The sequence below is a fragment of the Strigops habroptila genome, chromosome 9, assembly GCF_004027225.2.
Source record: "Strigops habroptila isolate Jane chromosome 9, bStrHab1.2.pri, whole genome shotgun sequence".
In the NCBI taxonomy this organism is placed as follows: domain Eukaryota; kingdom Metazoa; phylum Chordata; class Aves; order Psittaciformes; family Psittacidae; genus Strigops; species Strigops habroptila.
In genome coordinates this window covers 28708237-28735434 of record NC_044285.2, presented here as the reverse complement: position 1 = coordinate 28735434, position 27198 = coordinate 28708237, and the positions used below count along the sequence as shown (strand labels likewise).

The 27198-nt window shown below is 54.5% G+C and overlaps 1 protein-coding gene across 6 annotated transcripts in view; it reads left to right on the top strand.

Moving 5' to 3' along the window:
* Window positions 1–26869, top strand: part of STARD8 (StAR related lipid transfer domain containing 8) — a 66227-nt gene extending 39358 nt beyond the window's left edge. For 4 of the 6 annotated variants that reach the window (XM_030497652.1, XM_030497653.1, XM_030497656.1 and 1 more), the window contains 13 exons: window positions 12749–12820; window positions 14969–15050; window positions 17609–17672; window positions 18559–19922; window positions 20902–21075; window positions 21566–21725; window positions 22035–22233; window positions 22361–22571; window positions 22788–22902; window positions 23259–23474; window positions 23895–24112; window positions 24265–24441; window positions 25064–26869. In XM_030497652.1, coding sequence (XP_030353512.1) covers window positions 12749–12820; window positions 14969–15050; window positions 17609–17672; window positions 18559–19922; window positions 20902–21075; window positions 21566–21725; window positions 22035–22233; window positions 22361–22571; window positions 22788–22902; window positions 23259–23474; window positions 23895–24112; window positions 24265–24441; window positions 25064–25181 — 3170 coding nt within the window. In that variant the 3' untranslated portion in view covers window positions 25182–26869. Of the gene's footprint in view, window positions 1–3457; window positions 3821–10994; window positions 11104–12748; window positions 12821–14968; window positions 15051–17608; window positions 17673–18558; window positions 19923–20901; window positions 21076–21565; window positions 21726–22034; window positions 22234–22360; window positions 22572–22787; window positions 22903–23258; window positions 23475–23894; window positions 24113–24264; window positions 24442–25063 lie in introns of those variants that run through there. The other 2 variants (XM_030497654.1, XM_030497651.1) reach the window with 2 other exon arrangements.
* Window positions 26870–27198: the final 329 nt, after the last annotated feature.

Sequence of the window (27198 nt, the reverse complement as noted above, 5' to 3'; positions counted from 1 at the left end):
CCCGTACATCCCTAGGAAGGCTGGGAAGTACTTGGTTTGTTAATACAAAACTGAAGAGAGAGTAATTTTAACCATCTCCAAGAAGTGTTTTGTAATACTTACAGCAAAGCTCTGGGATTCAGGGCTATCCTTTAGCTACGGGCCAGTCCAGTTCCCTCTGTGCATCCTCAGATCCTCCCTCTGCTGAAATGTGAACAGGCTCTTTGGCCACGTGCCACGAGGCTTTGCTTGCTTCAGCTCCTCAGAAAATGCCATGTTGTACATAAAGGGCCATGTTTTAGGCTGTGTCCTGGTCATGTCTGTGGGAAGGAGTGTGGGGCTGGCTTGCAGAGGTGGCTGTGCTGGCTGCTTTGGTAGGAGACAGCAGATGGGACCAAGCCAGGTAAACCAAGTCTGCCATTCCCATGGTTTGTCTTCCATCGGGATTCAGCATCTTGACTGTCAGGCCAGCATATGAGTCTATAACATTGCTTGGGGCCAGTTTTCGTATCCTGTTTTGTCATATTCCCTGACGTTCCCCACATTCCTGGCAAGGAGACTCCTGTATTTTTTTGAAATGTTCCTTTGTCTCTTTGCGAAAGTGTGACATCCTTTAAAACTACTCAAAAAGTCTGTTGGCCTGCTCTCTCCAGCAGCTCCTGTTAACTTCATAAAGAAAAGGAACCCTTGAGCTTCCACTCCAGCCCCAACACTGTCTCCTTCCGGTGGGGACGGAGGGAAAAAGAAGAGAGAGGAAGGGTTCTAGGCTTTGCTCAGGTTACCTGCATAAGCCTCAACTCCATGCTATCTGCTTCCATCCTTGTCCTCAGGTTTTGCTCTGACCTCCAGGTTTTTGTGATGATTATGGGCTCATTATCTGTGCCTGGACAGCGCAGTCTGGAGGGTCCTGGGTTTGGAGGAGAGCTTTGGACAAGGCAGAAGCCACCACAGTGGTCCTTGGGTTGGTGTCCTGCCTCTAGCAGTGGCCTCTTCTGTCTTACCTACCGGGGCATAAGGAGGCAAGCTAAGGGCTGGGTGGATTGTTTTGCAGTGCTGTATCCCTTGGTAGGGGATGAGAAACCTATTGTGTTTCCCACCAGGAATTGGTAACGAGGCGAGAAAGAAATAACCTGGTGTTGAAGCCCATGGTGTGACCTAGTGGAGGGTTGGACTGGAATCAGTACAGCTTGTTACCAGCTGCATCGGGATATGTCGGATAAACACGTCAGCCCTCCTTCTATCACCCTACAGCCAGATGTCAGAGAGACAGGGAGAAGGCCAACTGGAGAAGGAGAAGCAACAAGCCAACTCCTAGGTCCCCATGCTTGGTGTTCTTCTGGCACTAGGGCTCCCTTCCCTCACTTCTCTGGGCAGCAGCTCCCCAGGACATGCAGGCAGCCCTCGGATGTGCTGTGCCAGCTGCCCCTTTCTCCCACAGGTGAAGGGGACAGTGACACTGGGGTCTCCTCTGTGCACCAGAAGGAGCTGTAGGTTCTGGGACCCCTTCAGCCTCCTACCCTGGGCAGCATTTCAGTTTGCTCAGGATGAGGGGATGCCTGGCTGCCTCTCCCATCATTCTGGAGCCAGCAAAGCTGCTCTTCTCCCTTCTCTCCCACCTACAGATGTTGGCTCACTGGAGACCCCAGAGGCAGCTGCTGCTCTTTTGCTGCAGCTGGAAATTACAGTCTGGTTTCCTTCTGTGGCGCCACAGTAGCATTAATGACAGGAAGGCCTGGCCAGGGAGAGTGGTGGAAGAGGCTTTTCCTGAGGAGAACTGGACCAAAATCCCCGTGGCAGTGGGCAGGACGCGTGTGTAGCACCCGCCTGTGCCTCCCTGCACACCTCTGGGTGATTTGGTCCCAGTGCTGCCATGGGTATGGGTGGCACATGTCCCCTTGGAGAACCAGCCTTGGCCACCAGCATCTCCAGCAGCCACCTGCAGCATCACCTGGGTTTGGTGTCTGCTGCCATGCGTGCACAGAAAGGTCTTTTTCACTGTAAAATATGGTGGTTGTTATTATTTGTTATCAGTTGGCTAAATCCACTGCTGGCTTTCAGCCTCTTTGCAAGGGGAGTGCTTGCTTTCAGTCCCAAGAGGATGAAAGAGCTCTTGGTTCAGGGATTTTATTAACCTCCGATGTCAAAATAGCTTTGTGGGATCCCTGAGCAGCTTTAGTGAAGTGTGTGTTGTGAGCTGGACTGGGCAGCCACCAAGGCACCCTCGGTTGAAGCACGCTGCCGGGCAGCAGCGCTGCTGTCTCTGAGGCCCGGCACTTCCCTGCATTGCTGGGATGTGAGATCACATTTGGAAGTGGCTCTTGACTCCTCCTGCGTTGGTGGAAATGGTGCACATGGTGGCTGGTAATGCGGATGGCCGCTGAGACGCTCCCCATCTGCAAGGCGATGGCTGCTGGCAGCTGGATGCCCTTGCTGTGATGCGTGCGGGTGTTTTGAGGCTGCTCCTCTCCGAGGTTTGCTCACAGATGTATTTACCAGCGCGCTCCCCTCAGCTGTCCCCTTCTGCACTTTGGACGTAGGATCTCCCCTGCCAGGTCCCTCTCAGCTGAGGGGATCTCACAGCTCATTCTGTAAACTATTTATGCCAAAAAGCACCGATTCAAGGAAGTGCAGTTGCAGAGAATGTGCTTTTCATTACGGAGATTAATCCCATGTCAACCAGAACTTCTCACTTGGACCGTGCTGTTTCCCTCTGCTTCGGTCTGCCTGAAAATGGCAGACAAATCTTGCCTGTGTGGAGAGAAGGAGCACTCCCTGGGCAAAGCGAAGCACTGATTCTACTTTCTAGTAATTCATTAGAATTAGTATTCATTAGAATTCATTAGAAAGTAAAAAGACCATGAATTAGGAGAAAATTAGGCAATCGAGTCTGGATATCTTGGATAACAGGTGCTCATATTACTGTCCCTGAACCATCTTCTAAAGTTTTTGATCCCTTTTTGGTGTTTTGAGGGACTGAGAAATTTGTGGTGGATCAGCCTTTGCTTTCCCAGCCTGCCATCTCCTGTGCATGGGAAAGGCTGTGTTCATGTGTGCTGTGAGCGGTGGCAGCGCTGCGCAGTGCAAACAGCCAACCAAGAGGAGCCCCCAGCTGAGGTTTATGGTCAGTGCTTTGAATAGCCAACATCTGATGGGATGAGAAAGGGGATTTCAGTGGTATCCATCGCTCCCCTCCCGATCAGTCCCACTTCCAGCTCCTGGTGCCAGCAAAATGCAGCCCTGCAGGAAGTTTCACACTTGGGCGTCTCAGTACCTAATTTTCCCAGTTGCAGTTGAAAGCCACAACCCACCTGGTTGGAACTGGCATCCTGATGGTGGTCAGGGCAAGCCACAGGCCAGAACATGGATGGGAATGCCCTAGCCACAGGCACGTCTGCTTGGGAGGGGGATGCAATCCCGTCCTGCTGCTCGGGCAGGGCTTACGGAGAGCTGGAAACAGTTAAGCAACGTGCCTGCGTGCTTGTGTGCTCTCGGGCTTCCTCCCGCGCTCCCCACCAGCTCCCACCCCCGCTGTTCCAACAGTTCAGCCCTTTGCACGGCTGGGGATGTCCTTTTTGCTGCGAACAAGAAGCTCGATGGTTGCCCCTGCGGGCAGGGTCAGCCAGGGCAGATTTGATTAGCTGGGTACAGCCAGCCTGCGCGGAAAAATCAGAGATCTCCAGTTGACTGCCTGTGGGAAGGTCTTTGGCTGGGAGCGCTCTCGCTTCTGTGGATGGTGCTTGGGGTGGGGGATCGAGGAGGGCAGTTGTCATGCTGATATTGTTTTCTGCATTTAATCCACATTTTCCAATGAACAAAGCCAGGATTAACAGCTTCTGCCATGGTGAGTCTGCTCGTGTCCCAGCTTTGTATTTGTATTAGGAGGCTTCAGCCAGCAAGCATGCTCTCAGGGGAGATGGGAAAGTCTGTAAAATGACCTTTTTTTCTTGTCAGAAAAAACAGAGATTGTCAGAGATTTCTTGAAAACAGTGTTTCCTTTGCAGCAAGTTCAGTTTGCTTTGGCTCTTGTGCAGCAGGGTGAGGGAAGGGTTAGGGGCTGTAATTTGTTTTGTTGTTAAGCTTTCTTTCCTTTTCTTGAAAAACAGACCAGATTTTCCTTTACTTTTTTTTTTTTTTTTTTAACTTCCTTGTAATGATCTGTAGCTCCTGCCCTGACAGAAGCATTGCCTGCTTGGAGAGGGGTTGCAATGGGGCACACTGTGAGCCCCAAGCCCATGGTGCAGTACGGCACTGCTGGTGTTGAGGGTGCGGCTGTGCGTGGTAGGAAGGAGAAGGGAAATGGATGCGACAAAGTACAGGCTGGGTTCAGTCGCATTGTGTGTGGTTTTTCTTTCAAACCCCTCTGCTCCCCGCTTAAGATGCAGAAGGCATAAGAGATCTGCAGCCTTTTTAATATTTGGGCTTATTTCTCACAGAGTCAGCCAAGCCGGTGAAAGCGCGGTGGCCGCGTGGCATGCCAGCTCCTCCTAATCTTCGGTTGTTTCCTGAGCCCAAGCCAAAACGCCTTTCCATGAGCCTGACCCCTGCCTCCTGCCAGGCAGCAAGGGCGGCCGGGGTGGCAGCCGGCAGTGGTGGGGGGGGTCATGGAGTGTGGTGATGCCGGTGCCAGCCATGCCCAGGATGTGGCATCGCCAGCTGATGCTGATTTACTTAAAAGCAGTTATAAGTGAGAGGAAAGGAGGGCACGGGGAGAAGGGGAAGGAGTTTCAGGGCTGCGAAGGGCAAACCGTTGGATGGGGAGGACAATGTTCTCCAGGAGCCTCTGGCTGCTGCTCTGTGGGCAGTGTAGGAGCAGTGCTGGTGGGCGCAGCAGAAAGGACTTGTGGCTTTGTGCTGAGCCCTTCACTGGTGGGAGAGATGCCGTGGGCAGGGTGCAAGTCCTGCCCCAGCATACACAGACCTGTGTTTGCATGAGAAATGTTACTTGGCTGCTTTTTTAAACTTAGGTTTGGGGTTTTTTTGTTGTTGTTTTATGCCTTGATTAGTCGTTATCTCCAGAAGGACTGCAGGGAGATGTCCCCGTTGGGGAGGAGGCTCTGTGCAGAGCGCGAGGGCTGTTATATGAATACACCTCCAGTGTGCTGTTTGCAGGTATTGTGGTTACCTGCACACACAGGACTTTGTGATGTTAAACCCCAGAGTTTTGCAGAGGTCTTTCTGACATGGGATGGGATTTTCACACGTTTGATGGTGAGCATGTTTGCAGGTGTCTGTGCAGAAGTGCCGAGCACCTTTGCTCACACAGCTCCCTTGACCAGCTGCAGATGCAGGGACCAAGACAGAGCCCAACCAAAGTAAATGCCAGTGGGCCATCCTGGAATTGGATGGATTTCTAATGGAAAACATGGAAAAAGTTGCAGAAAGACCACAAGGGAATGCTGCTCTGTGTAGTTCCTCTCGTAACATTCACCTGTGCATATTCTAAGTAAATACATAAAAGTAGGAGGAAATTCCAATATGTAGTAAGTAATTATTTTTTAATATCTAGATTTAAAAGTAGGAGCTGAGGGTAGCTTGTAAGCGTGTAGTGCAGGAGAGAAACTGCAGCCGGTTGCATTGACTGGAGATGCAAATGTGTCAGCTGCAGGGACTGCGTTATGGGATTGAGAGCTCTCTGCAGAGGTGAGAGCTGCTGCTGATTCCGGCTTTTTAGCAAAACTATTGCCATTTTCCTTTGTCTTGACCTTCTTTGGCCTTCGGTGGTGGCTTGTGTTGGGTCTCGCACTGCATGTGGCTTAAGTGCTGTGGCAGAAGCAGCACTGGGATGCAGCTCTCTGGGCTTCAACCTTGGAGCGTGCTGGATAGGCTGAGGGGGTATCATTTTGTTGGTGCTGGGCCAAATGCTCTTCCAAGCAACAGAAAAATGGGTTCCTGTTGTTGTCCATGTAAAGAAATGCACGATGCCTTCTCTCCTTGTGAGGGAGGTGCGGTCTTGGCCTGTACCAGTGGTGACTGGTGGATGCTGTGCCCCGGCACTACTGGGGCAGTCAGGTGGGAAGCTTGGGCCGTCCCGGAGGGATGGCGTCTGCTAGTCCAAACAAAGTGTGTGTGTGTGAGATCCAGGGGACGAACAACAGGAAAACAGCAGTGCAGCTTTAGAAAGGGTGGGATACAGGATGGGTAAGACAGATTAATTTTCTTTAGCATCCAAGCAGCTGTTTGCGTCTTGCTTCTCTTCTGGGTTTCCAGTAGCAGAAACGAGAGCACCATGCCACCACAGCCACCTGAGCACTGAAAATGCATGTAACATATGCCAATGTACGTTCAGTGCTCTTTGTGCCCACAGCAATTGTGTTTGGCTGGGGCAGGCTGCCCTTTTCGCTGTGAGCATTGCTCGCTGCTGCAGGCACAGGGCTGGTGGAGCGTGAGTGCAGGTGGAATTGCAAAGCTCTGCCTTTCCATCCTGTGGTTTGGGGTTGTGCTGGGGTGTCGTGGTGCTCTTCGCTATGTAAAGGATATTGACCTGCAATGTAGTCACTCTTACCAGCATCGCTTGTTCCTGCTGGGCACTTCACCATGCAGGTACCTTCTTTTAACTTGTATTTCTGTTGGGAAGTTTCTCCCTGTCCCATGCACACAGATGGGCATTTGTAAAGATACAGGCAGCTCAGCAGCGTTAAGTATCTGAAATGCAGGAATAACCTAACTGGTGCCAAAGAGGAGACAGTAACTTCACCCTAAGTCTGTGTCTGGGCAGAGGCGAGCTGTTGGCCATGCTGGTGCTGATGGACCTTCTTGGGGTGGTGCTTAGGGTGGGCTGGAGCCAGAGTTTGCTTTACCTTCTTCAGCCGTAGAAACTGGGCTTGCTGTTGGGCTCCCAGGGTGCAGGAGGGGACGGGTTCCTGCCCTGTCTGTTGTTCCTGTGGGGTCAGAGCAGCTGCAGAAATGCAGGTGGGGGAGGCTAGGAGCACAGATCAGGGTCTTCACCTTCCTGATCCTTTGTTTCTGTTCCTATCGGTGCCCTTTCCATCCCCTTGTTCCCACCAGACATCTGCTCTGCAGCTGCAGTACTCAAATGCAGGACGCTTAACCCCTGAGCTACCTCTGTACACGTGTTCCTGGGGCATCCTGAAGCTGAGGGCCAGGAGGAGGGGTCCCAAGGTGGCCAAAGGTGCTGCAAGACTCTGAGGGGCAGAGATGGTTGTGAGGAGCAGCTGTGTCCAGCAGACGCCATGCCCAGCAGCCCCACTGCTGGTTTCTCCCCTCCAGCAGCAGGTTCACCCCATGCCTCTTGGCCATGGATGTCAGTTGTTCAGCACTGCCTTGCTGGGTCTAAAGTAACACCCTGGGAGAGGAGGAGACTCTTCGCTGCTGCAGGAGATGGGCATTGGCTTCTCTGGAGGTGGCTGTGAAGCTTTTTTGTCCCAGAGGAAGGAGAGGAGGAGTGTTTTCCCCTTTCAAAGTAAGGTAACAAATGTGTTTGCATTTTGCTCCTTCAGAGCCTCATTCGTTTGGGGCTGATGTGGCTAGTTCAGTGCTATCTTGCAATCTTTATTATAGGCTGCGAACATGAATTTAAATTGCTCAAAGTAATGTTTGTGGATGTGGTGCTGTTCCCCATGCAGATCAGACGCAGCTCCTGTGTCCAGCCTGGAAAGGGAGAAGTGACTTTTTGGCAGGGCGTGCTGCAGAGCCAAGCTCTGACTTGCCCTGGGCTTCCTTGTGGTTGTGCTCTTACAGTCATGTTTCTGCACTGTAAAGCACAAGGTTATGCTCGCTTTGGGTGCAAAGAGCTGTTATAACTTTCTTTAGAACAAACTAGAACAGGCATGAGACTGTTAGGCTCGTTTGCAGGAGAGGAAACCAAAGCTGTTGCTTGCAGTTGATAACCGTGGTTACATGCAGCCCTGGGGCCGAGCCGAGATGTGAGCGGGGCAGAGATAAGGCGGGGGACCCAGCTCCAAAACAGGGGGCACCCGCTGGAGTGGAGCCTGGTTTATTACCTGGAAACTTCCCTTGGACGATAGAGCAGCAACTTGTCCAGCATCCGAGGGCCCTTTATTACTCCCTGCTGTACACACTGAGGAGTTGCTGGGGTTTCCAGCCTTGCTGCCATCCAGGGCACAGTGTGCCGAGCAGGACACTGTGAGCATCAGCCACAGCCGGGTACTGCCTAGGAGAGAAGAGGAAGGAAGAGAGGGCACTGGGCTGGTAGCTGCGGGACATCTGGGAGCAGAGGAGCTTGTGGTGACATTTGAGGGTGGTGCACGAGGTGATCCAGGAACCCAATGGCTTCAGTCTCCTTGCCCCATGGGTGGCCAGAGGGCTTCCTCCCCAGGTAGTACCAGCCAGTGCTTGGGTACCGACATCCACATGGACACTGGCCTGCAGTTTCTATGCTACCTCTAGGCTGGTTTTTACTCTCAGATGTCCCTTGTGTTCATCCGCACCACACACTCGCTGTCTGGGACATGAACAGGGTGTCTGGGCTGTCACCTCCTGCATGGTGCTGTCCCAGGGGAGCGATGCCCTTGGGAGCAGGCAGGGCATTTTGAGGCTGGAGGTGTGGAGGCATTTGAACAATTCTTTGTTGGCAATGTAGCAGTTCCCAAAACTTGTGAGACCTATTTATTGCATGAAGTTTAATTACGGAAACCTGCTGCATCTGGGCGACTGTCCAACTGCGTTTCTCATTCCTATCTGTGTGCCCTGTCTGTGCTGGTGGCTTTGAAATCTCTGCGGTTTGCTGGATGGTGCCGGGAGCTGGCCGGGCTGGAAGCAGATAACTGGTATTTATGGGTGCTGCGTGCCAGCCATGTGTGTATGGAGGATGCTCGTGGCTGTGTAAAACTCAACGTGCCTCTCCTGCTGTGAAAACCCAGGTTGGTGCAGGCAGCAGCACCAGCACAGCGTGGGAGCTTCCTCCAGGCGCGTGCTGGAAGGGGAGCGGTGCCTTTGTCAGGTCTGGATTTAGCTCTTGGTGTGTTTGGGTGATGCCCCTTTCGGAGAGGCAACCTGATTTCTGTGGGCACTCTATTGCGAGCAGAGTTCATTCTTCTTTCACTGGCAATGCCCTATCCCCGGTAACTTCAACAGCAGTAGGGTACGTGTGTTCCATGGGAAACTGTTGTTTCAGCTCCTCACTTTTTCAAGCAATGAAGGCACATACCCCTAGGTTTGGAAGATGTGTCAGGATTTTGTGTCATTTCTGTAAAAAGCAGGCAACTACTTCTGTTTACAGACCAGGAAAGGAAGCGGAGCTCTGCTTCTGCACAGTCACTGCTGTAAGCAAGTTTATTTTAAGGCGGGATGGAAAGAAAACACACCAAAAAGAAAAGAAAAAAAGAGCATTCGCTGTGGCAGCTGGAGGTTGGGAGCTCCCACCCGCATCTGCCGGGCAGCTGGAATCACGGCTTTCCATTAGGTAACGCAGGGGCAATTTTATGATGTGGTTTTCTTTTCTCACACTAATTGGCTGTGTGGGACTTTTAATGGGGAATTTGGAAGCTCGCTGTGAGAAGCTGGGATCCTGGGGTGTGACTTCTCGCTTTTTTTATTCTTGATTTCTAAAACAAAAGTGCAGAGCTGGGGTTCTGGGAAGTGGCTTTCCTGCCTGTAATTACGCTGGCCTCCGGTGTTCCAGCTTGCCCGTTTTAGAGCTTTTATTGCCTCTCCGGGGCTTTTCCCCATCCACGCCTGTTCCAAGTCAGAGGTGAGGTAGCTGTAGCCCCAAAAGTATTTGAGGGAGGGATGTCAGACTCCAGACGTCCCATGGCCAAGAGCCATTCCTGTCAGAGCCACCGCAAACCTGGCTCAGATCTCCCTCCCCCCCCCCAGGTGTGTTACATCAAGGGAAATGCCACGGTTCAGTGACTGCACAGAGAGATGATTGGGGGAATTTTGCCCTTTTTTCCCACTTTCATGTTGAGTTTCATCCTTTGCTTCCACTTTCACTAGCAGAATGAGAGCCTATTTCTGCCTGGCACACGCAACTCGTGCTGCTGCAGACCGGCTCAATGTCTGCCCACGCGCAGGGGATGTTTGGGCTCCTCTGAGGTTGGGTTTGGTGTGTGGTGAGAAGGTGGCTTTGTGGGATTTATCCTTGTTTCTTAGGGAAGCGTGGGCTCCGTGCATGTTTATGTGCCTGTCTGCTGGTATCTGCGTGCCTGCTCCTGGAATGGGATCATTTCTGCCGTGTTTAAACTACAGATCTCAAAGATATTAAGTTGCTACAAGCTCGTGAAAATTGTTTGCTGGCCAGACCCTCTTCCTGGCCTGGCTGAGGGTGAGTGTAGCGTGCAATGAGCCTTTATTAGACACCAGAGAATCTGTATGCCTGGAGACATAGCCCAATTGGAAACCCATCTCCATTGCTGCGGCTCGTGGCTTCTCTGCCCAGCTTGAGGCAGCAGAGGGTCTCCAGGCAGCATCCCTGGGGGCTTGGGCTGGATTTCCACACAAGCGCTTGTGCTGCTGGCTGTCCAGTCTGGGTTTGGCACCCCTATTACCCTGCCCTGGCCGAGATGCTCCCAGGGAGGTGGCAGGGGGGGCTGGGGACCCCATGCAGAGCATCTGGCCATGGTCCTGGTGTGGTTCACCACCCATTGGTCTGTTCAGTGGGATTATTGCCTGCCTGTCCTTTCCTGCGCTTCCCTGGGAAAGCACGTCTGTGGGAAGGGTGGTGGGAGGAGGAAGCTGGCTGCTGGCTCCATCCGGGGCACAGACACTTGGAAACCTTTTCTGTGCCAGCGCTATGACATGGGGAGGGCTCCTGCCTGGGATGGGAGAGCCCTCTGCCCTCGGTGGGTTTGCTCCCTGTTCTGTAGGGCTCCAGGGGGATGCAGGGCTTGCCGCAGCGAGCAAAGCCTTGGACCCAGCTCCAAAACAGGGTGAGGAGAGAGGTACGGTCCCCCCCTGCCAGCCCTTGCACCGCGAGGAGGCGGTGGCGGAGGGGAAGGAAATGTCGTGCTCTGACTCCTCATTTCCACTGGAGCGATGGGCAGCCGAGCTCAGTCCTGCACGGGAGTATCCTGCTGCAGGCTGCAGCCCTGGCTCCCGGCTGCTCCTCGGCCTGGCGGGGTGGCTGTGGCCACGCTGGGTGTCACAGGGGTCCTGCGCGTCCCCCAGCCATGCTCTTCTACCACTTCAGCCCCTCCATCGTCAGGGGTAAGCTCGGCACGCGGCTCTGGTTCTGGTTGCCCTCAAGGGTCCTCTCTGAGGGAGATGCCAGACCCATCCCTCCCTGGGGGTGGTGGGCAGTGGGGGGTCAGGACATCATGGGGCAGTATTAGGGGGGAGGCTGGTGTTTCTGTTCTTGGCTGGGGGCACCCATAGCTGCAGCCCCTTGGTCAGCGATTCCGTTATGAGTGAAACAGGAGTAGGAGGGGGTCTGGCAGGGTCTATCAGCAGGGGGTGCTGAGGGAAATGTCCATCCTTTGACCCTGCCTGCCATACAGGTGCTCTGCAGAGCTGTCCTGACCAAAGGCCATTCACAGGGACCATCAGTGTTGGTGCCATCCCCGTTGGACGTGTTCCCCTGCAGAGGTGCACCGGAGGGATGTGGTGCACCCTGGGTACCGCGCTGGCCTGGTCGAGCTCCAGGGTTGAGGTCTCCATTGGGATTATTGGGTTTTGAGCCCTGTCGAGGGCTGGAGAGTCAGCCTTAGGATTTCAGCAGGGCTCGTGGCATGGCTAAGGACAGCTGTGTAGTTTGGACCCAGATGCAGATGCTTATTCCAAAACGTCTTCCCAAAACTTCTGAAGTATTTGGGTCCACGGCTTTGGCTTGGTCCTGTCCTTAACTGAACTGCTTGTTTTGAGCCTTTTTTTTTCCCCCCTGCTGTAGCTTTGTGATTGGAAATGCAGCCAGAGCTCTCAGCTGAGGCTGTTGGTGGATGGTGTTGAAATTGGGGTGTTTCACTGCAGTCTGCTCTGGGTGGATGCGGCCTCAGTCCAGTCTGTGCTGGGTGGTGCCTCTGAGAGGCACGGGTGAGACCCTGAAACTGCTGTCGCAATTTCTGCAATTGAGGTCAAATGGTTGTCACCCTCAGAAGTATAAATCTCAGCAGACCAATGGACTGCTGACACCAGGCAGCAGCTTGCTTTGGCCGCGTGAGCTTTGGGCTGGTTTGCCTCAAGTTCTCTAAATTTGTGAAATTTCCCAGAAAATAGTGCTGGCTGTTGGATGGGTTTGTCTGGGCAACAGCGGAACCATGCGTGAGGGATGGGAACTGGCCAGGCAGGGGGAGTGTATGAAGCCATCAGGGTTTGGTGCCTGCCAGGATGAACACCAGTTTAGAAGAAGAAGTGGGGTGCTCTGGGGTGGTGGGAAGGAGGAGGGAGAAGGAGGGGTTTCTTTGGCAGGCTTTGCTGGAGGATGTTTACAGAGGTGACCAGCCCTAATCTTTGATGAGCTCTGAACTCATTATTAAAAACAAAGATCTTCCTCTCTTGCCTGGCAAAGGTCTGTATTTGGTTTGGTGGATTCAGGAATTAAATGTTTCATCGACCTAAACCTAATGTTTTTTAAAGGTTAAAACCGTGTCCTGTGGTCCTGTTACCTCCTGCTCTTTGCCTTGTGCTGGTGGAAAGGCTAAAGCAGAGCAGCTTCTGCTGCCTTGGGTAGAGCCCCCCCTGCACATTGCATCGGGACCCACCAGTGCTCCCCAGCTTCCCTTTCTGCTGCGGGTGTTTTCTCTGCTTTGTGTGCATAAACCCTGGGATGGGCACTGTGGGAGCTGGGAGGAGCGGGTTGCTGCTGCTCTGGGGAGCATTGGTGGGATGCTCAGGCTGGTGGTTTGCTTTCTTTCAGAAATCGAAGCCAAGAAAGCTTGTGACTGGCTGCGAGCGGCGGGGTTCCCCCAGTATGCCCAGCTTTACGAAGGTGAGAGCTGCTGATCCCAGTCCCTGCTCTGTATGTGCTCTCATATCCTGTATCTCCAATGCTTGGTACTATAACCAAGTACCAAGGGTGGCTGTGGGGAGAGCCCATATTGCTCTGGGGAGAGGATGGAGCGGATTGTTTACTAATTATATGATCAAGTGTTAAAACTTTAAGCCCTTGGACATGGCCATGGTCTGGAGAGCAAGCCACACTATTCACTTCTCTGCATTCCCGAACTTTTCCCCTTTGGGCAGGGCTGTGAGGAGTCCCTGGGGTGGCTGCTCAGGTTGAGGGCTGGCAGGCTGTGGAGAGCCATCAGCTCTTCAGTAGTTCAGGGAGTGTTTGCAGTGGGTGTGAGTGCAGAGGCAGCCAATGTAGGTAATGTGGAGGATGAACATTTCCTCCCTCCGCACTGACATATCCTGCAGGCTCCCGCCCTGCCCTGATACACTATTTGGCAGCAAGGTCTGCACTTGCTGAGTGCACAGCAGCCTGTGCCTAGAGCAGAGTGGGTCCTTGGTCCCAGGGTGCAGGGGATGGGCAGCCCCCTGACAGCCCTGCTTCCACCTCCTCTACCATGGGTGGGTTGCAGGGTGGTGGGTCTCAGCTATCTTAACTTCAAACCCATGGTGGGACACTGATCCCTGCCGGGGAGGCTGGTGCAAGGAGTGGTGGCTGCAGCCGGCCCCAGCTGGCTGGGACAATAGCGGGAAGCAGGGTCTCCGGCAGGCTGTGGCCATGGCTGTTGTTCAGCCGGGTGCTTCCACTGCTCCCCACAACACGTGCGCGGGAGCCACGCTCTTGCCCCCCGGGTGATGGCTTTACAGGCTGCCTGTTTGCTTCTGGTTTCTATTTTAGGGGGCAAGCTCCTAGCATGGCCACGTGCAAGGACTGGCTGGGTTCCTGCAGGGGAGACCCAGCCCCAGGTGTCAGCCCCAAATAGTGCTTACAGCCTGGGGTGGTGGGTGCTGGGTGCTGGAGTCTATGAATAAAACAGCCCCTTTTCCAACCTCTCTGAGCAAAACTTTCCACATCCTCTGAGTGTTTCATTCTGTTTTTCTCCCCAGCTGTCAGGGCTCAGCATCCCCTTGGTAATTGCACTTGATAGCTTCATTAACAGCTGGGCTTAGACACTTGCGGTTAATGGTCCAGGTCCTACATATCTGATCCCAGCAGGGCTGTCTCCAAGTGCACGGAGAGGAACAGGGAATTGGATAGATGTCCTTGGCCACCTTGCCGCCCTCAACTAACTTACCTAGAAAGGACACTGCCCAAAGACCCAGGGTATGGACCATCTCTGGGTCATCCTCCAGCTACTGCCTCAAGGCCAGTGAGCATATCTGCCTGTGGAGAACTGGCCCTTGGCCTTTGAGGTGTGTGTGGGGATTGAATGAGATGGTAGACCTACTGCGCCACCATACCAGTATGGCTTTCTTGTCCCTTAGCGACCTCTTAGCCCCTCCTAAACCTCCCTAGGGGAGCAGGTAGTCTTTCTTGACCAGGGGGATCAATGGGAGAAGGAAGCGCTCAATGCATGTGTAATATATTGCCTGATGGGATGTCAGAATGCAGAGTGTGTGCTGCCAGCACCCCTGAGGAGGGGCAGGCTGGGCTTTAGATGTGCTCAGCTGAGAGCAGAGGTGTGCCCGTGTGGCTTGTTTCCATCCCTCTCCTCTGCCCAATTCATCCCTCCCACCTTCTCACCTGGGGCTTGTGCTTACCCCCCAAGGCATGAGGGCATCCCTGGCCTTTCCACACCTGCCCCATCTATGTCTTGCTCTTTGCTGACTGCCTCCTGGAACTGTGGGCAAGAAGTGGTCCTTTGGGAGGAACGGCTGCCAGGAGCCCGGGTCAAGTCCTGCCTGTAGAGAGCTGCTTCCTGTCCCTCTCTGACAGTTCCCCTCCTGCAGCCACGGCTGTCACGGGTGGCAGCTCCCAGTGCAGCGTGATGCCCCAGCCTTTTCCTGCCTTCTTCCGGCTCATACTCGTGGCCCAGAGCCTCCCACACCTTTCCCCTCGTTGCTCTCCTGCTTCCCCAGCTCTCCATCCTTGGTGTCTCCTCCTCCTGTGCTCACTCCTGGCCTTTGTACCTGGTAGAGCAGCTGGCTTGGGAATGGCTGCTGATTTTCCTCTCGCTTTCCTTCCCAGACTCATTGTTCCCTCTTGACATCAGCGCTGTGAAGAAGGACCACAGCTTCCTGGACCAGGACTCCCTCAAGTCCCTGTGCAGGTAACTCTCCCTCGCACCCTGGCTGCAGCTCGTCGCTCCCTCTTCAGCAAGGATGCATTGGTCTTTTGAGTTGGATGTTGTGGCTGCTTCTGGGTGGTGCCAGGGAACGAGACAGCATCTTTTATTTTGAACATACAGAGCTCCTGGTGAACAGAAACATTTCCCAGGAATAATTCTTTTCTCTGTGTGGCTTCCAGGCTGTGTTTTAATTTCAAGCTTGGGTAACTCTGGCCTGTAGAGATTGATTAGAAATTGATTGGTCAGAGCTGAACTCTCAAATTGAACATAGGCACACAGCTTTGGTGTCGCACTGCCCATGCTCTCCCCATCCCACTTCTGTTGCCTCTCACTGGAACACGGGAGCAGAAGTGCTTGTAGTAGTGTTATTGAAGGTGCTAATTAAAGTGAATTTACTAGAGATTCTAGTTAAGAAAAACACAAGTTTTTCTTAACTTGTGTAAAGAAAAAAAAAGCGGGACTTGAAGCTGTGGGCTAGAGAAAGGTGAAGTGGTCCCTGAGCAGAGAGCTGTGTCTGCCGAGCGTGTGTTCGATGCTGCTTTATTTTACAAGGATGCTCTGTAACATCTCTGAGAACAAAATAGAGTTTGTAAACCATGTGTCTGCATCAGAGTGAAGTGGTCTTGCTTGGTTGTTGGCGTAAAGCAGGTTCAGGTCAAAGTGCCCCCAGATGAAATTGTGTCCTTGGACAAGGTTTCACTTGGTCATCAGGCCTGTGAAAGAATGAAACATGCAGTGAGGGATTTGCTGAGCAGTGGTGTAGTGTGAGGGGCTCCATGGAAGTCATATGCTGCTAATTAGTGCCTGGCATGGGTTGTTACGAGCTGTGGGTGCTCACTGCAGGGCCCAGGAGCTCTTGGTTTGCACTGTGATTTTTGTAGGTGAAGTCTGTGCTGGTGGCTCCCTCCTCTTCCTGGAACAACTGCTCTGTCCCAGGGTTTCTGTGTTCACAAGTGCTCGTGTGACGTTAGTCATCCGGTGCCTGGCAACACAGCCCTGCCGTACATTTTCCACCAGGACACGCTACCCCTTGCAGCAGCAGCGCTGAAAATAGCTCTGGGACATGCCACGAGTGTGCTGCTGCGGGGAGGCAGCATGTGTTTGGGGCGGAACTCTCCCAGTGCTTCCAGTGTGAGCAAGAGCTAACACCCGAAAGGAGGGACCCAGGGGCTGCCTGTCTGTCCTGATGGGCTGTGTGTCACCTGATGGTAGGAGTGACTCAGCCCTGCCTTGGCTTTCGGGCCACATCATCTTACCCATGCCGAGAAACCAGCACTGCCTCTCGCTGTCCCTCCTACGTGTGCTGCTGCTCAACAGAGCAGAGAAGGGATGGGAAAAGGGTCTGTTTTTTTCCCAACAAAGAGGCTGCTGTGCTGGGCAGGAAGGGATCCCCTGTGCCACTTCCCAGTGAGCTCCTGGTTTTCCCTGCTGGTAGTGGTAGCTGGGCAAGAGGCAATGAGAAGTCTCTGACTGATTAACCCTGTCTGAGCTTTCAGGTCCTTTTGTCATTTCCTGGCCTCTGAGATTGCTTTGCGCAAATAGCCCAGAGCAAGTCATCCCTGCCACGCATGGGACTGGTGTGACTGGGTGGGCCATGCAGGGCAGGAATGTCCCCAGCCCCCCCAAGCTGTCTCTGGGGTCCCTGGGGTGGCCTCATGCAGCATTTGCCTGCAAAAGGTCTAGATGGACCCTGGCAAATGCAGCTTTTGCAATAAAATTAATCCCTTGGACGTGTTCCCTTTCTCCCCAGCACATGTGTTTTCCCATCTTGCTCCCTCTACCAGACTTCGTGCATTTATCCTGCCATAGCACATGCTGCAGGACCACACTCTTGGTGGTCCAAGAGCAATCCACCAACCTGAAAAAGGTGGGATTGCAAAAAGAGCATTAAGTCAAATTTTTGGTAATACATCCCTGAGGTTTGTTTTATAGCTCTGCAAGCATGGTACTTGCACACTGGAACAGAAGTGCTTGTAGTAGCATTCATGAAGGTGCTGATTAAAGTGAATTAACTAGAGATTCATTCACTTGTGTAAAGGAAAAAAAGAGCAGGACTTGAAGCTGTAGGCTAGAGAAAGGTGAAGGGCCTGTCAGCATGGCCAAAGCAAGGCCTCAACAGGCAGAGGGAGCTGAAACACACGGCTGTGTGGCTCAGAGTGGGGGGAGATGGGCATCCTCCGATGCTGTGGGACAGCAAACACTGGGCACTGGGATATCTGCAGGCATTTAGGCACAGCCAGGACATCCCAGTGCCTGCATGGAGGGAGCAGAGCGCCCCTCCGATGGCTATGTTTGCAAAATCCCTGCTGGTGCACAACCAAGGGCTTGTGCGCTTGAGCAGTTTCACCCCTTGGCTGGAGCAGGCTTGAAGCTGTGCCGGGCTCTGTGTGTCCCTGTGATCCCTGGAATCACAGCTGCTGGGGGACAGGTGACAGTGTACAACAAGGGCTCTCAAACAGAGAAAGAATAAAAAGGAAAAGCAAGCACTGCAGCTCCAGCAGGGGCCAGGACGGGGTCAAGCCTCTCTTGGTTTCTTGCAGGAGGCTGATGACCCTGAACACGTGTGCCTCCATGAAGCTGGAAGTTCACTTTCAGCGGAAACAGGTAAGTCCTGGGTGTTCAAGGGGGTGAGGGGTATGTGTGCTCCCTGGTGGGGCAGCAACCCTGCGTTCAGAGGTGTGCGCCGGGATTGCCCCTGGGCACACAGCACCGCGTGGTACCGCTGTTCATTCCTTTTGCTGTCTCCCAGGACAGACGTGGTCCCAGGGGTGCCTGGCTGGATTAGCAGGCGCCTGTGTTTGCCTTGTGTCCCCACACGTCTCCGAGATGCTGGCACAGCAGCCAAACCACAGGCTGGGTCAGCTGTGGTGGTCTGTGCAGGACTGTGTGCCTGCAGCATCGCCCTTGGGGTCTCTACTGAGCCCCCACAGCAGCGCGTTTCCAGGAGGAAGTCTGACCCTGGAGGGATGGGTGAAACCAGTCTGTGTGTCCCAAACAGTGATTAATGTTGGGATATTAATAACGAAACCTTTTATATTTCCCTTAATGAATAATACACTTAAAATGCACACCAGGTTGGTGTTTAGCGTATGGAAATAATTTCTAGATTTATCCCTGCTTGTTCAAACTGCCCTTATTTTGGCTTGGGAAGGAATTCTGCCCCATATCCCTTACTGTGCTGCCATGTGTGGCCAGGGATTTGCAGGGAAGCTCTGCAGGGAGCTTCTGTCCCAGCTACCTGAGAGCCATCAGAGGTAGCTTGGAAGCTGCACCTTCCCTTCACTGGTGCAGCATGGCCCTTGGGCATGGCAAAATAATGCCTATAGCTCCTGGAGCCCTCTGTTGCCAAAGGGGACCGGAGCTGATTTAAGGGGCTGTGCTGGTGGCTGTGCCCTCTGGGGTGCTTGTCCTGGGAGAGCAGGATAAGGGGATGCGCTGACCCTCCACAGGTGCAACCGATTGATCATCCCCTTTTCTCAACCACACGCAGAATGAAGACTCCGAAGAGGAAGACCTGTGTGCCATCAGCAACCGGTGGGCTTTTCAGAGAGACAGCAAGAGATGGTCCCGGGTGGGCTCCGTTGATGTACTCTCCCAGAGCTCTGAGGTCCTGAGCTCTGCCATGCGGCTGGCATCCAGCCGCGAGAGCGTCCTCACGGACCTCAGCACCAACCCGGAGGCCGTGTCCCTGCACAGCAGCAGCAGCACAGGTGGCATGCTGGGCACTGGGGCCGTGCTGCCTGACCCCCCGTCCCCCATCTGTGCCACCACCACCATCGCCACCTCCAGCCGCAGCCTGAGCGAGCGCTCCTTGCCCGAGCAGCCCTCGAGCCGTGGTGAGGGTTCCAAGGAGAAGTCGAAGAAGCGACGGTCTCGCAGCTTCCTGAAGAGGATCGAGTCCCTCCGAAGGAAGGACAAAGAGAAAGCCAGCCCAGACGAGAAGGTGGCCCCACACGGCAGCATCACGGCTGCACCAGGATGGGGCTCCCTGAAGAGTAACGGGGACATTGTGGCCACCAAAGCCAACTCCTCTAAAAGAGGGATGTCTTCCTCTTTCCATGGCAAAAAACGCTTCTTCTCGGTATCGTACAGGACTAACCGCTTGCTAGGCTCAGGTGGGAGCAAGGTGAACTCTGACTCGAAACGCAGCGGAGTCTACCTGGAGGACTACGAAATGGCCATGGCAGCCAGCAGCAACTGGGCTGCTGGAGAGTGCCAGCACCGGCAGGCGCTCCGGGGGGACTGCCTGGTCTACATCCCCCAGGACCACAAGCCAGGCACCTTCCCCAAATCCCTCTCCATTGAGAGCTTGTGTCCCTTGGGCGGCAGCTCCCTGACACACTGGAAACCCGGGAATGCACCCGTCGGGCTGGTGGGAGGTGGCAGGGCTGGCAGCAGCAGCAGCATGGAGGGCTCGTCCTCCCCGCGGGGCTTTGCCTGCCACCGGCGGCGGGGCTCCTGCAGCTCCCTGGGCAGCCGGGTCAGTGTGTATGACAATGTGCCAGAGTTCGGCAGCAGCGAGGATTTCTGCAAGACGGATGAGGAGGTGACCTACGAGAACCTCGACGACATATTGCAGCACATGTGGGGGCTGCAGCAGAAGGTGGAGCTCTGGTATAAAGCCATCTCCCCCGACCTGGCTGGGGAGGAAGAGGGCGAGGAGGAGGATGAGGAGGAGTCGGACTCGGGAGGGGAACCCTCCAACCTGCACTTTGAAGAGCGGTCCATGTCGGATGTTGGCACCTCTGCCAGTGACTTTGACAGCACGGGCAACTCCCTCAACGAGGCTGAAGAGATCGAGATGCGGGAGCGCCGGGACTCCGGGGTGGGAGCATCACTCACCAGGCCCTGCAGGTAAGCACAGGCTGGCGCTAGGGCTACGTCTCCCTCCCCTCCACTGTGCCTGGGAAGCTCGGTCCTGGACCACTGCGAGCCCATCCCCATCCCACGGGTGCTTTTGCAGCAGGGGTGCATGGCCCATGGCTCAGGAGAGCAAGCGGGTGAGATGCTGTTGGAGCACATCGTGGGTCGTTGGTGCACTCTGGTGGCTGCAAGCCATGGCTGCCGGCCCTGCTGCCTGCTGGGTACAGGCAGCGACCTCTCTGCCTGCATAGACCTGTAATTAAATGTTTTTTCATTTACTAATAACAGGCCTAAATGAGAAGGAGGCACTTGTTTCCATTGTGCTTAGTGCTCCCTTGTGTTTTCCCTAGGAAAACTCCAGCCGTTGCCAAATTCAGTTGCTTTTCTAGCCCCTGCTAGACTGATGTGTCTGCAGGCAGGCATCGAGTGGTATAGAGGAGTGATTTTTTTTCTTAGCTGGAAATGTTCCTTGTGCCTTTCTGGGCTTGGGGATGCACCAGAGCAGCTTGGCAGGAGCCTTCCCAGCGCAACACAGGTTTGAGAAGGGTTTTAGTAGCTCCCAAGAGAGCACTATCTCTCTGGGGAATCTTTCTTCTTGAGAAAGCGGGTGTTGGAGATGTCCAACAGGCATGTGGTGGTCCTGCAGGCATGCGTCGCCCTCAGCACAGAGCTCTCCCCAGGTCTCCTGGCGGGGCTTGGTCTTGCAGTGCTGACCTGGCAGCCCTTGGGTGCTGGTGCGGTGAGCCTGAAGTGCAAGGGGAGAGGACGCTGGTTGTTTCAGGGGAGCCTGAGGGAAGGAGCAGTCCTTTGAGGCAAGAGGGAGCAGCAGTCATGGCACTGGGGCTGGTGTTGGGATCCCTGGGCTCAGCCCCACTGTGCCTGCACCTTCTTGCAAAGCAGTGGGTGCCATGGGGCAGGGGAAGGCTCTTCCCTGGGGTCACCAGCTCTCACCACCAACCTTTCGCCACAGAAAGCTGCGCTGGCACAGTTTCCAGAATTCACACCGGCCCAGCCTGAACTCTGCCTCCCTGGAGATCAACCGCCAGTCCTCTGCCCAGCTCAACCTGCTCCAAAAGTGCTCCCTGCTCCGTCTCACAGCCATCATGGAGAAGTACTCCGTGCCCCACAAACAAGCCTGGACATGGTGAGCTGTTGGGGAGGGAGAACCGGGATGATGCCTGTGTGGTGTAGCTCTGCAGGTGCTGCTTCTCAGACTGGGTCCTGCAGCCTGGGGCAGCTTCAGTGCATGAAGGTGGTGGAGGCGGGGAGGGGGAAAGCTGAAACTAAAGCTGGTTTTGCTCTGCATGGCTATGGGCATCCTTGAAAGCGTGAGCTGGGGATTAATACCTGGCTCCCAGTGTCATTTATATTCAGGAGGGCTGTAGGGATTTGTGAGGTATTAAAAGGCTTACAGCAATGTAAGAGAATGAAACAGTGGTTTTGTAGCCAGGTATTGAAGCATTTTGGCTCAATAAAAGGTGCTGTGGCTCCTCCTCAAAAGCTGCCTTGCTTATGTTAAACACATGGCAGAACTATGTGTGTGTGTGCTTCCTGGGCTCCTATTCCGCTCTGCAAAGTGGTGCCAAGGGAGCCATTCGTTGCACTGATGTCTGTCTGTCTGTCCCACCCTGCAGGACTGTGCCCAAGTTCATGAAGCGGAGTAAAGTCCCCGACTACAGGGACAAGATGGTCTTTGGGGTGCCGCCCATCATCAACGTGCAGCGGACAGGGCAGCCCCTGCCGCAGAGCATCCAGCAGGCGATGCGCTACATCCGCAGCCAGTGCCTGGACCAGGTGATGCTGCGACCACCGGCCATGGCTGCAGGGCGGCTCCAAGCCTGCTGCTCTGCACAGCGTGTGAGGGGGGGGAAACTTGGCTATCAGGGGTCCTTTTTGCCCACCTTTTGTGGTGCTTGGCTGTGGTGAAGTGGGAGGGTGAGATTGTGGGACTCCCCCGGTGCCTCTTTGGCCATCCCTCACTCAGGCTTCTCCTCTAGGCCTTTGGGGAAGGACTTTCTTGTCTGTCCCATGGGAGCCCACCCAGGTGTCCACTGGGTTGTTGCCTGCTCTGTGCTCAAGCACCAACCTGCTATTCCCCGGCAGGTTGGCATTTTCCGGAAGTCAGGAGTGAAGTCCCGGATTCAGGCACTCCGGCACATGAATGAAACCAGCCCCGACCACGTCAACTACGACGGGCAGTCGGCGTACGACGTGGCTGACCTGCTGAAGCAGTATTTCCGTGACCTGCCGGAGCCCATCTTCACCAGCAAGCTGACAGAAACCTTCCTACAGATATACCAGTGTAAGCACTGGGCTGGGGATGAAAGTTGGGATGTCCCAGGGAGGAAGCATCTCTCTGTTCATTAGAACAGAGGTGGTGGCCTGCAGGGATGGACCTGCTGACCACCAGCTTTGCCCTGTGCTCGCAGTCGTGTCGAAGGAGCAGCGGCTGCAGGCGGTGCAGGCCGCTGTTATCCTCATGCCCGATGAGAACCGGGAGGTGCTGCAGACCCTCCTCTACTTCCTGAGCGACATCGCCTCTGCGGAGGAGAACCAGATGACTGCTGGGAACCTGGCCGTGTGCCTTGCTCCCTCCATCTTCCATCTCAACGTGTCCAAGAAGGAAAGCACCTCGCCAAGGTAAGGGTTGGACTAGCTCTGGCCTCTCCAGCCTTCCTGCTGCCCCCACCTCCCCATCATCCCTTCCTGTCCATCATGTGAGACCAGTGGGATAGGGTAAGGAGTAGTAGGAACATGCATGTTTGCAAAGCAGGGGTCTGTTGCTCTGCAACACAAAGCAGGGGATAGGGGTGAGTGGGATGCCAGTCAGTCCCAGCAATGCCTGCATTCCCACAGGGTGATCCACAAGAGGGGCACCATGGGGAAGCCTGACCAGAAGGACCTCAACGAGAACATGGCTGCAACGCAGGGGCTCTCCCATATGATCACCGACTGCAAGAAGCTCTTCCAGGTGGGTGGCTGCGGCGTGTCCAGCCCAGTGTTGCCCTCCCAGGGTGTTACCAGCAGGAGATGTGGTCTTGCCAGCAGGGTGCCGGTCCTGTGGCATCAGTGATGGGTGAGATAAGGGCACCCATCCATTAGCAGGGCAGCTGCCACTGGTTGGTCATCCCTGGGAGCAAAGCCCAGCTGCATCTGGGGGGGGTTGCAGGTTACAAGCTGCAGGACATATGCCTAGGGAGGCTGTGTCCATCCTTCGCTGCCTTAGTGGCATGAGGAGTTATGGTTTTCTAGCAGCCCAGCACCACTCTCAAAATCCACATAGGTTCCCTCTGTCCTTCTGAAGATCTGTGTGCTCTTGCCTTGTAGGTCTCCCACGACATCTTGCTGCAGCTGAGCAGCTCCTATATGGCAGCAGATGCTTACCCCCATCCCCTGACTGACTTTGTGTGTCAGGGGGAAAGCAAGGATTTACACTCCTACTTTGAGCAGAGTGTCCAGAACCTGCTCAAAGAGTCGTCAGAGAAATTCAAGGGGTGGCTGAGCACCCCAGGGCCCCTGAACACGGAGCTCTCCTGCAAAAAGGTAAATACCGGTGTGTGTAGAGGGGCTTGGGGTTATGTGGGGAAATGTGTATAGGGTGAGCACTGAGTCCTGCAGGCACCTACTGCCCTGCTAGCAACCCCTTGGTGCTTGTTGGCTTAAGTGAGGTGGGATCAGCGACTCCTTCTCTGGCCAGAGCAGGGGCTTGAAAGATGGGCAGCTTTGGGATGGAGGGTGCTCTGTGCCCAGCAGAGAGCCCACCATGTTGCTGTTAGCAGAGGAGCTGGCTGCCTGTGTCCAGCACCTCTCTAGCTCTCATCTCATCCCACCCCATCCCTCACTAACCAGCGGATGTCACTGGGCTGCCCCATGGCAGTGGGAACCATAAGTGAAGCCATCTAGGGATGAGCACTGTGGGGATCCCCTGGGACAGCCTGCCTGACCCTTGCCTCGGCCCATCAGGTTGGGGATGGGCACCCTCTGCGCTTGTGGAAGGTCTCCACGGATATCGAGGCCCCTCCTGCCACAGTGCTGCACCGGATACTTCGGGAACGTCACCTCTGGGACGAGGACCTGCTGCAGAGCAAAGTGGTGGAAGCCCTGGACAAGAACATGGAGGTCTACCACTATGTCACGGACAGCATGGCACCCCATCCGCGCAGGGACTGCATGGTGCTCCGGTGAGGGCAGGGAAGGGTTTGGTTTTGGTTTGGTGGATCCCATCTGGCCCCAGCTCTGGCTGCTCCCCTCTGGGCTGTGCAGGCTCCTGATGCAGATCCTGAGGTCCAGGGTGGGCTCACAGGGACGGGAGCTGATGGACTCTATCCCGCAGGCGCTGGTGCACAGACCTGCCCCGGGGAGCCTGCCTGCTCATCTCTATCTCGGTGGAGCATGACAAGCTGCCGGTGGAGGGAAGCGTCAAAGCCATCGTGCTGACATCCCAGTACCTCATTGAGCCCAGCGCCATGGGCCGCTCCAGAGTGACCCACATCTGCAGAGCTGACCTCAGGTAATGGGGGCTCTTGGTGCCACCTCATCAGTGGCTGCATCAGCTCTGGGGAGGGTGACGGGGCAGCAGGGAGTGGTTTAGTGCAGAAGCTGCTTGTCCCTCTGCTTGCCCAGCCTGGCAGCACAGGCAGGGTTGCAGCTCGCACAGCATGGTGCCTGCCTGGGACTAGCTTTTAGCTGCCAGATGATTGCTGGGAAAGGAGCCATCAGCTTGATCTTGCAGTGCTGGCAGGTCCTCTGGTGGCTGCGAGTATGGCAGCAAGTCCCTTCAAGCTTCTGCACAAAACATGGGATCCCCAGTCGATCTGAAGCATGGGTGCTGTCCTTGCTGTGGCAAGCTGTGCTGGGACGTAGTGGTGTAAGGGTGAGCTGATGAAAGGCACGGTCTGGTCATCGCTCTGGGCTGGTGCAAGCCCAACTGGGTCATAGATACTCCCCCGTTTTGCTGCATGGTGGGGAGTGAGGGAGGCAGGTTGCTTTTTTTGTCATGTAGTGCTGGTCATCATCCCATAGCTGGTCACAGCTGGAGCTACACTGAGTGCCAGTCCCTGAGCAAGAAACAACATGCTGCTGCTTGGCACTTCTGCCCACTCATCCTCCTCCTGCTTCTTCCCTTCTCCAAGGGGCCGGTCTCCCGAGTGGTACAACAAGGTCTTTGGCCACCTCTGTGCCATGGAGCTGGTGAGGATCCGAGACTCCTTCCCAGTCCTGAGTCCCAGCGGCCCTGAGACGAAGATCTGAGGCGCCAGGAAGATGCTCTGTCCTGTGTGATGTGGACTTGCCAGTGGATCCAGGCTGGGGCTCGCAGAGGGGAGCATGGGATGGGCAACCAGAGGTTGGCATGCTCACAGGCACATATTTATAAGCATCCTTCTACCCTGTGCTGGGCATTCCCCATCCTACCGTCCTGGTGCTGCTTCAGCCACCCCTCAAGCAGAGATGAAGCTGTGCAGCCCATGGTCTCCACAGGAATGGTTGGTGAGCAGAGGGCAAGAGAGGGGCTGTGGCAGCCCATGGGCAGGGCTGAGGAGCAGCGGGGTCCCCCCCTGTGAGGCAGGAGCAGCCACAGGGGTGAAGATGTATGGAACAAAACATAAGTGAGCAGGGACGATGGTGCCACATCTGTAGGTCGCAGCGCTGTGTTGGGAAGTGAAGGGAGGGCAGCGAGGGGTGGGTTGTGTGTGTGGTGTCACCCGGTGGGGACAGCCAGGGAGGGAGTCACTGTGAGAACCTGTTTGGTCATGGAAGAGGCTGCTGTGCTGGGAGGAGATATATTATATAGGTATGCCTTGAGGGCCAGCCCTTGTTGAGTGGCAGAAGGAACCTATTGCGCCTTTGGTGCTGAATTTGATGAGGGGATGGCAAAGCCCTCTAGTCCTGTGCCTTGCCCTTACACAGCTGAAAGCACTTGTGCACTAGGTTTCAGTGGGGACTGCATGGCTTATGTTCCAAGCCAGCCCATCCATTGAAACCAGCCTATCTGTTGGTTGGAGGGGGCAGAATATGTCTAGAACAGCAGAACAGCTGACCCTGTAGTTGGCTGCAGGCTGGGAAGAGGCAGTGCCGCCTCTGAGTTACAAGGAGGCACCAGGAGCAGGCAGAGCAGCTACAGCAGCACCAGCTGAAGGCTTTGAGCAGGGCAGCATGAGCGCGTTGAAGGGCTGTGCTCATCCCAGCTAACAAGGGGATGATACAAGCAAAGCATGGGCGAAACATGCACCAGGCTCTGTCCCATCCTGGCCACTGCAGTACGGTGGGTGGCAGCTGAGAGCTGGTGTCCTGGATTCATCCCTCTTTGGGCAACTATAGGTGGCAGAGCCCATGCCCCTCCTGGGTGCCGAGCTGTCTCCATATTGCTACTCCCTCCAGTGACAACCGTTCCCCTTCCCATCCCTCCCTTTCCTCCATGGAGGAACCTGGCTGCCGTAGCTAACAGCACCCAGGAGCTGACCTGGTTTCTCCATTCAGGCAGGGACCCAAGTTACCTGACATCGTTCCAACTGGAAGGCAACATGACCCACACACGGGAGTGATTCCCAGTGTCAGTTTTGCTGTAACACAGCCTATGTGTCTCTTTTGGTGAAACAAATAAATAACTGGGCCTCTATTCTGGGTTTTTATATATATATATATAATTTATATATATATAAAAATAACTAACATTTGGGGGAGTGATTTTTCTCCTAATATTTTTAGGAATGTTTCTTTTTTTTCTATCTATAAATACTTGTACAGTTGGAATATTAATATATAACTACATCAGTAGAGCTCAGCGCCAGGTGATGCTCACTTAAAAGACATGTATTTTGTATTTAAGGGACTGTTGTTTTGTATCATATGCAACTGCAACAGATTGTTTGACTTGGATGGGGACTGCTCTTCCCATTCGTGTAATTAATAAAGTACTAACGGTCTCTGCTGGCTGATGAGGAAACCTTCATGCTTAGTGATTCTCCAACACAGGAATATCCCAGAGCAATGCCCCTACATCAAGGTGCTCCCCACCCAGGGCCTCATGGTGGGCTTTGTTTCAAGGCCTTGCCTGGGCTGTGGTTCACCTGGTATTTCCACCCGCAGCAGGGATTGCAGCTTGAGGAGGAAAGGTAGGTATCCAGAACGGAGCATCGGTGAAGATGATGAACAACAACTGCTTTGTGATGGCAGCTTCCCAGGAGCAGATGCCTTGCTCTTCCGTTGTGGAAGTAGAGTAGAACATGCCGGAGTAGGTGAAGATGATGATGATGAAGGCTGTGAGATT